This window comes from Oratosquilla oratoria, unplaced genomic scaffold (genome assembly GCF_046742065.1).
Source record: "Oratosquilla oratoria isolate Oo_2021 unplaced genomic scaffold, ASM4674206v1 SCAFFOLD320, whole genome shotgun sequence".
NCBI classification, from domain to species: domain Eukaryota; kingdom Metazoa; phylum Arthropoda; class Malacostraca; order Stomatopoda; family Squillidae; genus Oratosquilla; species Oratosquilla oratoria.
Window position 1 is genome coordinate 65,001 of NW_027467670.1, and position 12,500 is coordinate 77,500.

The 12,500-nt window shown below is 43.5% G+C and overlaps 1 protein-coding gene across 1 annotated transcript in view; it reads right to left on the minus strand.

Annotated features, from left to right (window-relative positions):
- Nucleotides 1-11,988: 11,988 nt before the first annotated feature.
- Nucleotides 11,989-12,500, minus strand: part of LOC143023084 (uncharacterized) — an 890-nt gene continuing 378 nt past the window's right edge. Inside the window, exons 1-2 of the mRNA XM_076181563.1 lie at nucleotides 12,265-12,500; nucleotides 11,989-12,109 (exon numbers count right to left, since the gene is read on the minus strand). The exon at nucleotides 12,265-12,500 is cut by the window's right edge and continues 378 nt beyond it. Coding sequence (XP_076037678.1) covers nucleotides 11,989-12,109; nucleotides 12,265-12,500 — 357 coding nt within the window. The remainder of the gene's footprint in view (nucleotides 12,110-12,264) is intronic.

The window sequence follows — 12,500 nt, forward strand, 5'->3', positions numbered from 1 at the left end:
GTACAATATTGCCTCAGTTTATCTCTCCATTTCTCACCGTGACTGCGACTTGCCCTGGCAGTTGGAGCACATAGGGCAAAGGTGATGTGTTAAGTCATAGATAAGCCCCTCATGGCGAAACCCATATATATATATATATATATATATATATATATATATATATATTACAATATATATATATAATATATATATATATATATAAATTACAATATATATATATAATATATATATATATATGCACACACACACACACACACACACACACACACACACACACACACACACAGACACACGGCGACCTCTGCCATGCCTGCGCTGACTCTCTTCCTCTTGTTCAAAACAGTTCTTCATCTTTAAATGGAGTTTGAGTAGAGGACTGTACACTCGCCTGAACATAAATCTGTAAGCACACGGAAGTGTTGAAAAGACTTTTTAGAATGGTATCATTCTTTCTGAGAGGAGGGGGAAGGGGCGAGGGAGGGGGGAGTTCTCGTGATCGGTTCCAGGACAATCGCCTCCCTTCCCCCCCCCCACCCAGGAGGATGGGGGGGAAGGTAGAGGATGAGTCTTCCACAGGAGGCGCTGAGCTCAGACATGAGTTGCGTCTGTCTAGTGTGCATGAATAGTCCCCCTCTCTTTCACTCTCTCTCTCTCTCTCTCTCTCTCTCTCTCTCTCTCTCTCTCTCTCTCTCTCTCTCTCTCTCTCTCTCTCTCTCTCTCTCTCTCTCTCTCTCTCTCTCTCTTTTCGTGCCTTTGATTTATTTATTCACATTATATGTCCCATTCGTTTCTGCCAAAAGCCTGTATCTGTTTCCCAAACGCAGTCATTTCTTGAACTAGCCATCTCCTCTTCCTGTTCCTACTCCATGACACACTCCCTCCTTCCTCTCTCCCTCCTCACCTCCCTTCCTTCCTTCTTCCTTCCCTCCCTTCCTTCCTTCCTTCTCTCCTCTCCCCTCCCCTCCTTTCTTCCCTTCTTTCCTTCCTTCTCTTCTTTCCTCCCTCCTTTCGTCTCTTCCTCACTCCCTCTCTCTCTCTCTCTCCTTCCCCCTTCCTCTTCCTCTTCCTTCTTCCCTTCCTCCTTCCTCCTTCCTCATGTCTCTTCCTCCCTCTCTTCCTCTTTCCCCCCTTTTTGCTGGCACTATCTCCAGGCTCAAGTTATAGACCTCCCCCATCACCTGTATCACTGAATCCAGGGACTGTATCACTGCTTCCAGTCACTGTATCACTGCTTCCAGTCACTGTATCACTACTTCCAGTCACTCTATCATTGTTCCAATCACTATCACTGCATCCAGTCACTGTATCACTACTTCCAGTCACTGTATCACTGCTTCCAGTCACTGTATCATTGCTCCAATCACTGTATCACTGCTTCCAGTCACTGTATCACTGTTTTCAGCCACTGTATCATTGTTCCAATCACTGTATCACTGCTTCCAGTCACTGTATCACTGTTTCCAGTCACTGTATCATTGTTCCAATCACTGTATCACTAATCCAGAAACTGATCACTGTTCCAGTCATTGTATCACTGTTCCGGTCACTGCATCACTACATCCAGACACTGATCACTGTTCCAGTCATTGTATCACTGTTCCAATCACTGTATCACTACATCCAGAAACTGATCACTGTTCCAGTCATTGTATCACTGTTCCAGTCACTGTATCACTACATCCAGACACTGATCACTGTTCCAGTCATTGTATCACTGTTCCAGTCACTGTATCACTACATCCAGACACTGATCACTGTTCCAGTCATTGTATCACTGTTCCAGTCACCGTATCACTACATCCAGACACTGATCACTGTTCCAGTCAATGTATCACTGTTCCAGTCACTGTTATAGCAGTGTTTATTCATTTTATTATGTCACTCGCTAGGGGACTATATTGGGCAGCCATAAAAATGATATTTCCGTTTACTGAACATGAAATTCAAGACTTGTCGACATTGCTTCAGCAACACACTCCTCCTGAAGGGTAATAACTGGCAATCATTAGTCCAGCACGTGATCCAAAATCATGGTGAATCAACATACAAAATTTTACCTTTTTTTGTATGCTTCATATACTGTCATGCATACTCGAACATTTACAACTACACAGTATAAGCAGCAGAGATAAAGACACATTGCATGCATTTTTCGTCGGAAATTCACTCAGCTTTGCCCCCTTACACTCTTTCTCCCCTTTCCCCCCTCATCCCCCCTTCCCCTCATATACCCTCCCTTCGTCCCCCCATCCCCTCATCCCCCTCCCCCTCCATTTCCATGTTTCCCCCATGTTTCTTTCTCTCTTTTTCTCTCTCCCTATGTGTGTGTGTGCGGGCGCGCGTACATGTCATATACCTAAGGCCACTTGCAATCAGTATCTCGCAGGCTTCCACTTGGGCTTTCAGGCCACTTGGGCCACTTCCGGAAATGGTTTCCCCTTTGGCTCCCCTCGGAATTTCGTCCCTTTTTTTCTCATCTTTCCTTGGCTTCTCATGCTCATGCTTCTCCTCCTCTTCCTCCTCCTCCTACTCCTCCTCCTCCTACTCCTCCTCCTCCTCCTCCTCTTCCTTCTCCCCGTCCTCCTCCTCCTTTTCCTTCTCCTCCTCCAACCTCTCCTCCTCGACCCTCTTCTCCCCCTCTTCCCCCCTCCTCCTCGTCCTCCTCCTCGTCCTCCTCCCCCTCCTCCTCCTTAACCCTCTCCTCCATCTCCACCCTCTTCTCTTCTTTTCCCTTTCTCCTCCTCCTCCTCCTCCTCCTCATCTTTCTTTTCCTCCTACTCCTCCTCGCCTTCCTCCTCCTGTTCTTCTTCTTCCTTCTTTTCTCTCTCCTCCACCTCTTATTCTCCTCCTCCTCCTCCACCTCCCCCTCCTCCTCCTTCTCCTCCGAACTGCAACACACAATAAGAATAATCCCGAGTGCCACGGCTGAGTGCCTCGCCGGGCCGGGCTCCCGGACCCCCGGTGTCGGTGCCAGCTTCTTCGGGGGCCCGCGCGCCTCCAAATGTGCATTTGCAGGTTTGCAGGGCCCAGTGACCCCATTTTTTCAATTAATGATCTTGTATATTTGTTTATTTATTTTTATAACATTTTCTTTAAATATATATATATATATTTATATATATATATATATATATATATATATACACATACTGTATATATATATATGTATATATATATATATATACTTATATTATTTATGTATTTATTTGTTTATTGCATTTTCTAACAAAACCGATACAAATTCCAGGCTTAGAAAATAATGTGTGTGTGTGTGTGTGTGTGTGTGTGTGTGTGTGTGTGTGTGTGTGTGTGTGTGTGTGTGTGTGTGTGTGTATGAACAAACATCGAGAAGTGCCGTCAGCGTGAAGATTCTGGGTCGAGGAAGTTAATGAAAATACTTTTAATCGCCTCATTTGTAACACTTCTTTGTATTTCTCATCCGCTGCGTGAGTGGGGAAGGGAGGAGAGCGGGCGGCGGTCACGCCCTCCGTCTTCGTTCCTCTTATTTGAATAAAAGCCGGATCGCCTCGGAAGGTCTGCGTAACCGGAAAGACCTATGGCATGCTGTCCTCCATTTCTTTTCTCCTCTTTCATTTTATACTCGCTGGCTGAGCGGGTTAGGGCGTCGTTACTTGCGGCGAAGGTCGAGGTGAGGGCGGTTCGAATCCTGCCACCGGTGAAGTTGAATCAAAGGCATGGTTCATTAAATTCCACGCTACAAAGCCCTCTGTGAGGGGCACCGTCCTAGCCTCCCGATAGGGGGGAGTGTGTGACGTTAAACCATATCATCATCATCATTTTATACTCCTCTCCTCTTCTTACTCTTCCTCCTCCTATTCCTCTTCCTCCTCATAGTCGTCTTCCTTCCCCTCCTCCTTTTACTCCTCTTCCGTCTCCTCCATCTCGTCCTCCCCTCCCCTTCTCCTCCTCCTCCTCCTTCTCCTATTTCTCCTCCTCGTTGTCTTCCTTCTCTTCTTCCCCCTCCTCCTCTTCTTCATACTCCTTTGCCCCTCCTTTAAACTCTTCTCTCTTTATCCTTCACTTTTTACCTCCCTGAATCTGCATCCTTCTATTATCATCTTTTCTTCCTCATCTTTCTCCTCCTCTCTCTTCCTCCTCCTCCTCCTCCTCCTCCTCCTCCTCCTCCTCCTCTTTCTCCTCTTCCTCCTCTTCCTCCTCTTCCTTCTCTTCTTTCTCGAAACCCCAGACTTCAAGTTCTTCTCCAACATTCAGAGTACCTTATCAATTCTATTTATTAATTGATCTTTTCCTGTTTTTCTCTCTATTTCTTATCGAACTTAATGAGCGCCAAAGAGGACTTCTTTGCTTTTCGATAATTAGAATATATGTATATATATATATATATATATATATATATATATATATATATATATACATATATACATATATACATATATTTATATATATATATATGTATATATATATATATATATATATATATATATATATATTTTTTTTTTTTTTTTTTTTTTCCCTAAGAAAATCAAACCGTCAAGAGTTGTTCAGTGAGATTGGGGTTAAAGCCCGGGAATTCGGAGTTGAGGAGACGTTAATAAAATCGCTTGGCGGCAGTTGGAGAAACGTATAGAGACAGTGTCCTGTTCGCAGACGTTAACGAAGTTTCTGATGTCGTGCTCGTTAACCGTTATTTGAATTTAAATTTGAATTTGAATTTCTTCTCTGACGCACAACCGTTTTTGGACTTCAGGTTTATTTGGTTATAGATCACGCTCTTCTTCTTTTTTTTATTATTTATTTATATTTATCTATTTATTTGTGTATTTATTTATCTATTGAGTTCCTTTGGTCTTTCCAAAATTTCTGAACAGGGGTAGAAGTGGACGAGGATGATTGGATTTATATATATACATACATATATATATATATATATATATATATATGTATGTATATATATATTATATATATATATATGTATATATATATATATATGTATATATATATATATATATATATATAATTGTTTATTTGTAATCATCTTAATTTATTTCATCCTTTATTTTTCATTGCACTTTATTTTTTTCTTATTTTTCAGTTATTCATTTGTTTGCTTATCAATTTATTTATTTTTATTTGTTTATCATCGCATTATCTTATTTTTTATTTTTCATTCTACATATTTTTGATTATATATTTATTTTGTTCATGTATTCATCTATTTATCCAATTTGTGGCCGAGCGGGTCAGGCCACCTGCTTCTGGAGGCTAGGAACCAGTGACAGAGGTTCAAAACCCATAAATCAGCTCGTGACGTCATTAAGGTCATTATATGGTTTTGAATCCCCTAACACGTCCGGCAGAGGTCATCATACCTAGCGACCTCGCAGAGCGGATAACGGCTGAGATGTAAGAAAATAAATCATAAGTAGATTTAAAAGGCAAGAAGATAAGGTTGCCCCTGTCTTAGTGTTTGTCCCTAGCTCATCCTCAACCCTTGCCCCTGTTCTTGCCCCTGTCTCAGCTCCTACCTTGCCCCTGCCTCCTACCTTCCCCTGCCCTAGCCCCTGTCTTTGCCCATATCCTAGCCACTGTCCTTTTCCCTCACCCACGCCTTATTTCCCAGCCGAAAGGCAAACGACCCTCTCGTTTCTCAGCTTGTCCGCCGAAAGGAGGCAATTCTTGGACTCTAATTGCCAACGCTAGCAGGTCTTTTGCCTCTCCCGAGGTCGTTTGGCCTCCACGAAGTAGCCCAATGTACTTCGAGGGGATAGGGATGGGTGGAGAGGTCCTCACTCCTAGGGTTCCCAGTATCGCAACTGTTACTCCCTTCCCCCCTGCGCTAGTGGCGCCATCGGAAGCGTGTTGCTCTCGCATTCGCTTAGTTGTGGGTTCGAATCCCGCATTCTTCTCCGATTCCCAGATGTGACTGTATTACCCTGCCCAGCAATACAAGTGTATAATAGGGCAAAAGTGACGTCCTCGGCCGCAGCTAATTAGCGCCTCCTGGCGTAGGCTCCTGGCCTTCCCCCTTCCATTTAGGGAATGGGATAATGCTGTGGCCCATGCCTCTTGTGTTCAAGCTGAACAATGGTGACGATTGGTTTGTCCAGAGATAGAACAATTTGTTCATCTATTGAAACCCCACCGCTTCCTGATTCTGACCTCCCAACTCCAAGCTGCATGAAATCCTCTAGTTGGCGCTAGAATCTACGAAGATGCAATGTACAGTGCTCTCACATTGAATGCAGTGTCTTCCTCTTTAATGCCAGGAGCTTCAGTGCCAGCGACCCACAAAGGTGTTGTCAGGACCTTTGTGGCACAGAGTGCCAGGAAGCCCTTTGTTGCAAACGTGGCCAGTTGTAATTTGACAGCTACCTTTGTGCTCGTGGGTCCCCGTCCTTCGCATCACGGTGACGCTTGGGGCCACCTTCCTGTCACAGGAGGGAATGGTGTCCTTGATGGGGGTGCCAGCAACAGGTCTTCGGTGCCTGGCGATCGCACTGTCTAGGGTGAAGGCGTTCTCCTGTGTTTGGTTCTTTGCGTCTTGGACTTCGACTTTGGTCTTCGACTTTGCCTTTAGTCTTTGAGGTTTTCGGAGCACATGTGTTGGTGGGGGTGGGCGAAAGGGGTGGGGACGTTCCTCTCCGACGTCTGCCCTCTCTCTTTGAGGGTAATAATGTAATTGTTTAAATATATTTACAGTCCCTTCATTATTTTTATTTTTATCGTTATTTTTTCATTCGTTGAACTCTCTTCTCTGCCAGACTTCCCAAACCACACGCCCACCGACTCCAGTATTCCAAGGCCTTCTACTCCCATTCCAGTATTTCAAGGCCGTATACTCCTCTTCCAATACTCCCAGGACACTCCCTCTCCTTTCCAGCACTCCAAGACCATCTACTCCTCTTTCAGTACTCCAAGGCCTAACTCACCTTTCATGTACTCCCAAGAAACTCCTCTTCCCTCCAGCACTCCAATGCCATCTACTCCTCTTCCAGTACTCCAAGGCCTAACTCACCTTTCCTGTACGCCCAAGAAACTCCTCTTCCCTCCAGAACCTCAAAACACTCCTCTCCCTTTCCAGTACTCCAAGGCACTTCCTCTACCTTTCCAGTACTTCAAACCACTCCCTCTCCCTTCCATTAGCGTATTGGTCTTCTCCCAATGGCAACATTCTGCTCGACTCTTCTTGGGGAGAGCACTGTGTCTCCTATACTCGCTCACCCATAGCAACAAATGCAGCTGCAATTACATAAATGCATTCAGCACCACCCTCCTCCCTCTCTCGCTCTCTCTCTCTCTCTCTCTCTCTCTCTCTCTCTCTCTCTCTCTCTCTCTCTCTCTCTCTCTCTCTCTCTCTCTCTCTCTCTCATGAGTCGATCTTTTACTGAAAACAACATCGATGAGCCACTTCAGCTTGTTGACACAATTCATTGAGCTTGTTCTGGGTAGTGTCAAAGTGGTGTTTTTGAGTTCAAGAAATGAAGTAATCTATCATTAGAAAAAAGACATTGAAATAAAATGTTTAAAAAATATGTAAAAGATAAAAAAAAAAAAAAAAAAAATAGTTCTCTCGTTGTTCCTCCGAAGTCGAAGTCTTCAGGACCTAAGAGGTTCTTGAAGACCATCAGGAGGTCTCTCCTTCAAGTCTCGAGTGCTGTAATAGGGCGCGGGGGTGGGATGGGGGGAGGTCTTCCATCAAGTTGGGAGACTTTCAGCAAGTTTCGAGTCTTTCAGAAAAGTTGATTCCCTTCAGAAGTTGTGGTCTTGTCAGAGAACCCCCCTCCCCCCCGACATGGGGGGGTAACCCTCAGGAAGGAGCTACTCTCCCCCTCCCTCTTCCCCCTCTCCCTTTAGTCATGATGACGTGCGGGTTACCTACTTGGGTCATAGGCCATGTTAATGATGGGGTCATCATTTTGGCCCTCTTCATACAACCAGTTCCAACCGCCGCGGTTCAGTTGCAATGCAAGTCATTGGAGGCATTCACACACAACCGAGCGGTTATTTCCTTGACTATACGGTACCGCTGCTGTCTCCGCGGGGTTCAAACCGCTAGTATGAACAGGACCTTTGAATGAAATGGCGTTTGTCGGGGCAAAAATTATAAAACGTACCACGGGTGAGTTAGGGAGTACATGTAGTTATTGTTATTATATATTTCTTTCTTTTTCCTTTCTTTTTTCTTCGTTTTCTTCTTCATGAAGTCTTTCTTTTTCAAGTAGTCTTCTTCAGAAACTTTCACTCCTCTAGAAAATCACTATTTCTTGTTAACAAGGGATTATACGCTCATCAATTCAAATAGTAACAATTTATATGAACGGTTTTTAAATATAATAATGCTAACATAATTATAGTAATATTGTCAATACCGTTATAATAGTAATGATATTAATAGTAATGACATTATCAATAATAATGAAAATTGTACTGATAATATGGTAATTATATTAAGAGAAATAATAGTGATAGTAATAAAGGTAATAACAGTAGCTGTAAAACTAATAATAATGGTAATGATGAAATAATAATAAAAATAATAATATAGAATGATAAGAGGAAATAATAATGTTATAAGGAAAACGAAAAATAGGAATAATAAAGTAATAGTAATGATGATATACATACACAATGATAATAATGATAATGATAACAACAGCAACAACAACGATGATAAAGATAACGATAATGATGATAATAATGATAAATATGAAACACAAAGCTTAAAGTCCATGACGATAAAGGGTTTTAGAAAAGAAGATGTAAAGACAAGTGAACTTGTCACCCAACTAATTCCCAAGAAAGGATTCGAGCTGTCAAACTTTAGGTCACCGATTGAGGTCGCTAACCACTTCACCATCACGCTCTCCCCTCCCCCTTCCCCCCTTCACCCCTCATTGGAGTAGGGAGAGGAGTGAGAAGGACTAGGAGAGCCTAATGGGGAGGGGAGGAGGGGGGGTACTTCTTAGGTGTAAGGGTAGAAGGAGTTGGGAAGACGTCGAGGGACGTGGTTGATGCGTAAAAGAAAGGTAAATAAACTACGGGAAAAGGCTGTAAGGGAGAAGATATTGAAGAAGGCGAAGAGGGAGTTTCTACTAAAGAAAGCGAAAGGCGAATTTTTACAGAAGAAGACGACCAAGAAGGACCTACGGAGGAAAACGACAAAGGAGGAGCTACAGAGGATGACGACCAAGGAATAGAAACTTCGCAAAAGGCGGACGAAGAGGAAACTGCTGAAGAAGGCGACGATGGATTTCCTATAGAAGAAGGCGCCAAAGGAGCTGAAACTTCGGAAAATGCTGACGAAGAAGAACATACTGAAGAAGGCGACGAAGAAGAAGAAAAACTTGGGAAAAAAGGAGGCAAAGGAGAAGTTCCTGAAGAAGGAATTGGAAGAGGAACACGAGGAAGTAACTAAGAAGCCACTAATTCTCAAGCCAGGATCCCGGGACCTCTTAGGGGTCCACTGACCGAAAGCTAGTGGTAGTGGATGCTCAACGATTTTAGTTAGCGTTGACGTAACCTTGAGGAAGTTAAGAAACAGGGTATCATAAAGTAAATGAATCGTGAACAACGATAACCAGTCTGTCGTCACGTATGCGACACTAATGCGTTGCGGTTCTTTAGACTCCTGGAGAAAAACACATCAACAACGAAATTAATCACTAAACATCCATTAACTCTAACTACATTTCGGTTTCTGGCACCTCTCATGGCATTGTATGGCACCCTTGGTCCAGGTTGAGAGTCAGTGGCACAAGAGGAGTGCCAGAAGGACCTTTTGCTCCAACTGTACAGTGACACGAAGTTTCGCTTTTGAAGAGAAGAGACGACCCACCAATGCCGAGCGAAGCGTCGTTGTTGTAACTGAGTTAGGTCCACGCGAAAAGTCGTAGTTATAACTCAGTTAAGTCTGTATTCGGAGAGCTCTTTGATAATAACTTTGGGGTAGGCCTATGCGAAAAGCTGGGATAACTTTTGTAGGCCTCCGCGCGATGAAGGAGGAGGCTAGGAGGAGTAGGAAGAGGAAAATTGGGAAGAGAACAAGAGGAAGAGGAAAGAGAGAAGGGGCGGGTGGGAAGGAAAAGTAGAAGAGGAAAATGAACATGAGGAGAGGAAAGAGGGAGAGGAAGAACAGGAAGAGGGAAAGAAAAGAAGAGAAGCGAAGAAGAAAAGGGAAAGAGGAACATATTATGTAAAGTCAAAAGAACGTTAAAATATTTGTTTTAGACCTTTCGGTAAGGTAACATCCTCCTAAACTGAATAGAATAGTCTGGCATGAGTCAGAACGGTATATATATATATATATATCGATAATTTTCTGACAGTCGCATGCAGGATTCGAACCCACTGCTATCGGCCTCCCGTAAGAACACCTTCACAGAGCCTTAGACCACTACACCAACAGACACTTAAAAGCCTTGAAACCTGGAATCGAACTGATTCCCGAGGATAGGAAAGATCACTAATCTGCGACCCCAATTCCTGTTTTACACAAGGCCCAAGTCCACCAGTTGGCAAGGGGTAAGGACCGGAACAAATCCCTTTCACGCTTTTCGCCATTGTAACTATGAGAGAAATTCGCTAGTAACAGCGACATCAATCCGATAATTTTCTGAAAGTAGCATGCAGGATTCGAACCCACTGGCCGATAGCAGTGGGTTCGAATCCTGCATACTACTGTCAGAAAATTATCGGATTGATGTCGCTGTTACTAGCGAATTTCTCTAATAGTTACAATGGCGATAAGCGTGAAAGGGATTTGTTCCGGCCCTTACCCCTTGCCAACTGGTGGACTTGGGCCTTGTGTAAAACAGGAATTGGGGTCGCACATTAGTGATCTTTCCTATCCTCCGGAATCAATTCGATTCCAGGTTTCAAGGCTTTTAAGTGTCTGTTGGTGTAGTGGTCTAAGGCTCTGTGAAGGTGTTCTTACGGGAGGCCGATAGCAGTGGGTTCGAATCCTGCATGCGACTGTCAGAAAATTATCGGATTGATGTCGCGGTTACTAGCGAATTTCTCTCTCTCTCTCTCTCTCTCTCTCTCTCTCTCACACACACACACACACACACACACACACACACACACACACATATATATATATATATATATATATATATATATATATGTTGAATGGTAAAGCACAGTTGGCATAAATTATTTAAAGATATTTTTTTCACTATATCTTCCTTTTTCTTCAAAGTTCAAGCTTTGGAATAAAATACAAAATGCTTCAGAATGTAGATCCATTTATACAGACAGCTGTTTCAACCATTACATATGGTCATTTTCAGGGTAATACAATGTACAATAAAAAGTTATAAAGGTGTATGAGGCGAGACAGATGTGGCGGGGAGAAGTAACTCGGACGGTGGGTTTTTGTCCCGTCTAGCCAAAGATTATGTCCCACAATGGATATTTTGTCCCATCTAGTAAGACAGTATCCCCATTGGGTTTATGTCTCCTGGTGACTGTTTACGTTTCCTACTTGAGGGGTGGACGTAATCCGAAGATAACTGAACATTTAAAGTGGGCTTTTATAGAGAGATTCTCACTGCCCCATGAATTAGCGAACGTCCATAATTGTTGTCACAGTAAATTATTTGTGTCCCTAATGAGGTCTTGTAAGGATGGCTTCTTGTCGCGGGCATCGATATAATGTTGATGGATGGCTCCGTTGTTTTGATGACTCTGCAGTCGCTTCCTTAAGGTCGTCATCGTGTGGCCAACGTAGTTTACACCGAGAGGCTTGCATACCTCTTCTAAGCATGTAAATTGATAAACTACACCAGTTTCGTATTCCTTGACACTCCTAGGGGCGGTGTTATTCGTCATAATGTGGGAAGCTACCAGGTTGGCACGGCTAAATACACTCAATGAAATCCTCTCGTAGTGCCCCATTGGAAATTATCCTACGAAGGGTGTCAGCTTCCTGTTTATAAGCGTGCCATAATCAATCTCATAGTATATGGTTAGGGTCCTCTCCGTGTTAACTTCTCTGGTTTTCGCTCAGGTCAAGAATTCTTCCATATTCTTCCTGATTGAGTCCTCAATTATATTACCAGGAAATTCATTGTTCATTAACATCTGCTTTACACGCTCTAGTCCTGCATGGACGGTTTTCAACGTACTGCAGAGGGAAAAGGCTCTCCTGATGTAAGAGCTAACAACAGACCTCTTGTAAGTGTCTGGACACTCTCCCCGGACATTTAGGTAGCACCCGACATTGGTAGCTTTCGTATAGACAGATGTAGCGTAATGTTTCTGCTTCTTCTCAACAAGTACATCAAGGAAGGAAGAGTCCTGTCCAAACTGCCCTCGATTGTGAAGTTGAGGGCTGAATTGGCCTTAAGGGCGTCGTCTAGCTTCCTAGTATCGTTTTCTTTGACGGTAACGAAGATGTCGTCAGCATATCTGGCGTAGATCCTAGGTCTCTGGTGATCAATGAAAGTCCTAGTTTCCACTGCAGCTATGTACATGTCTGCAAAAATAACACCAAGGGGATCCCATCGCAACACTTG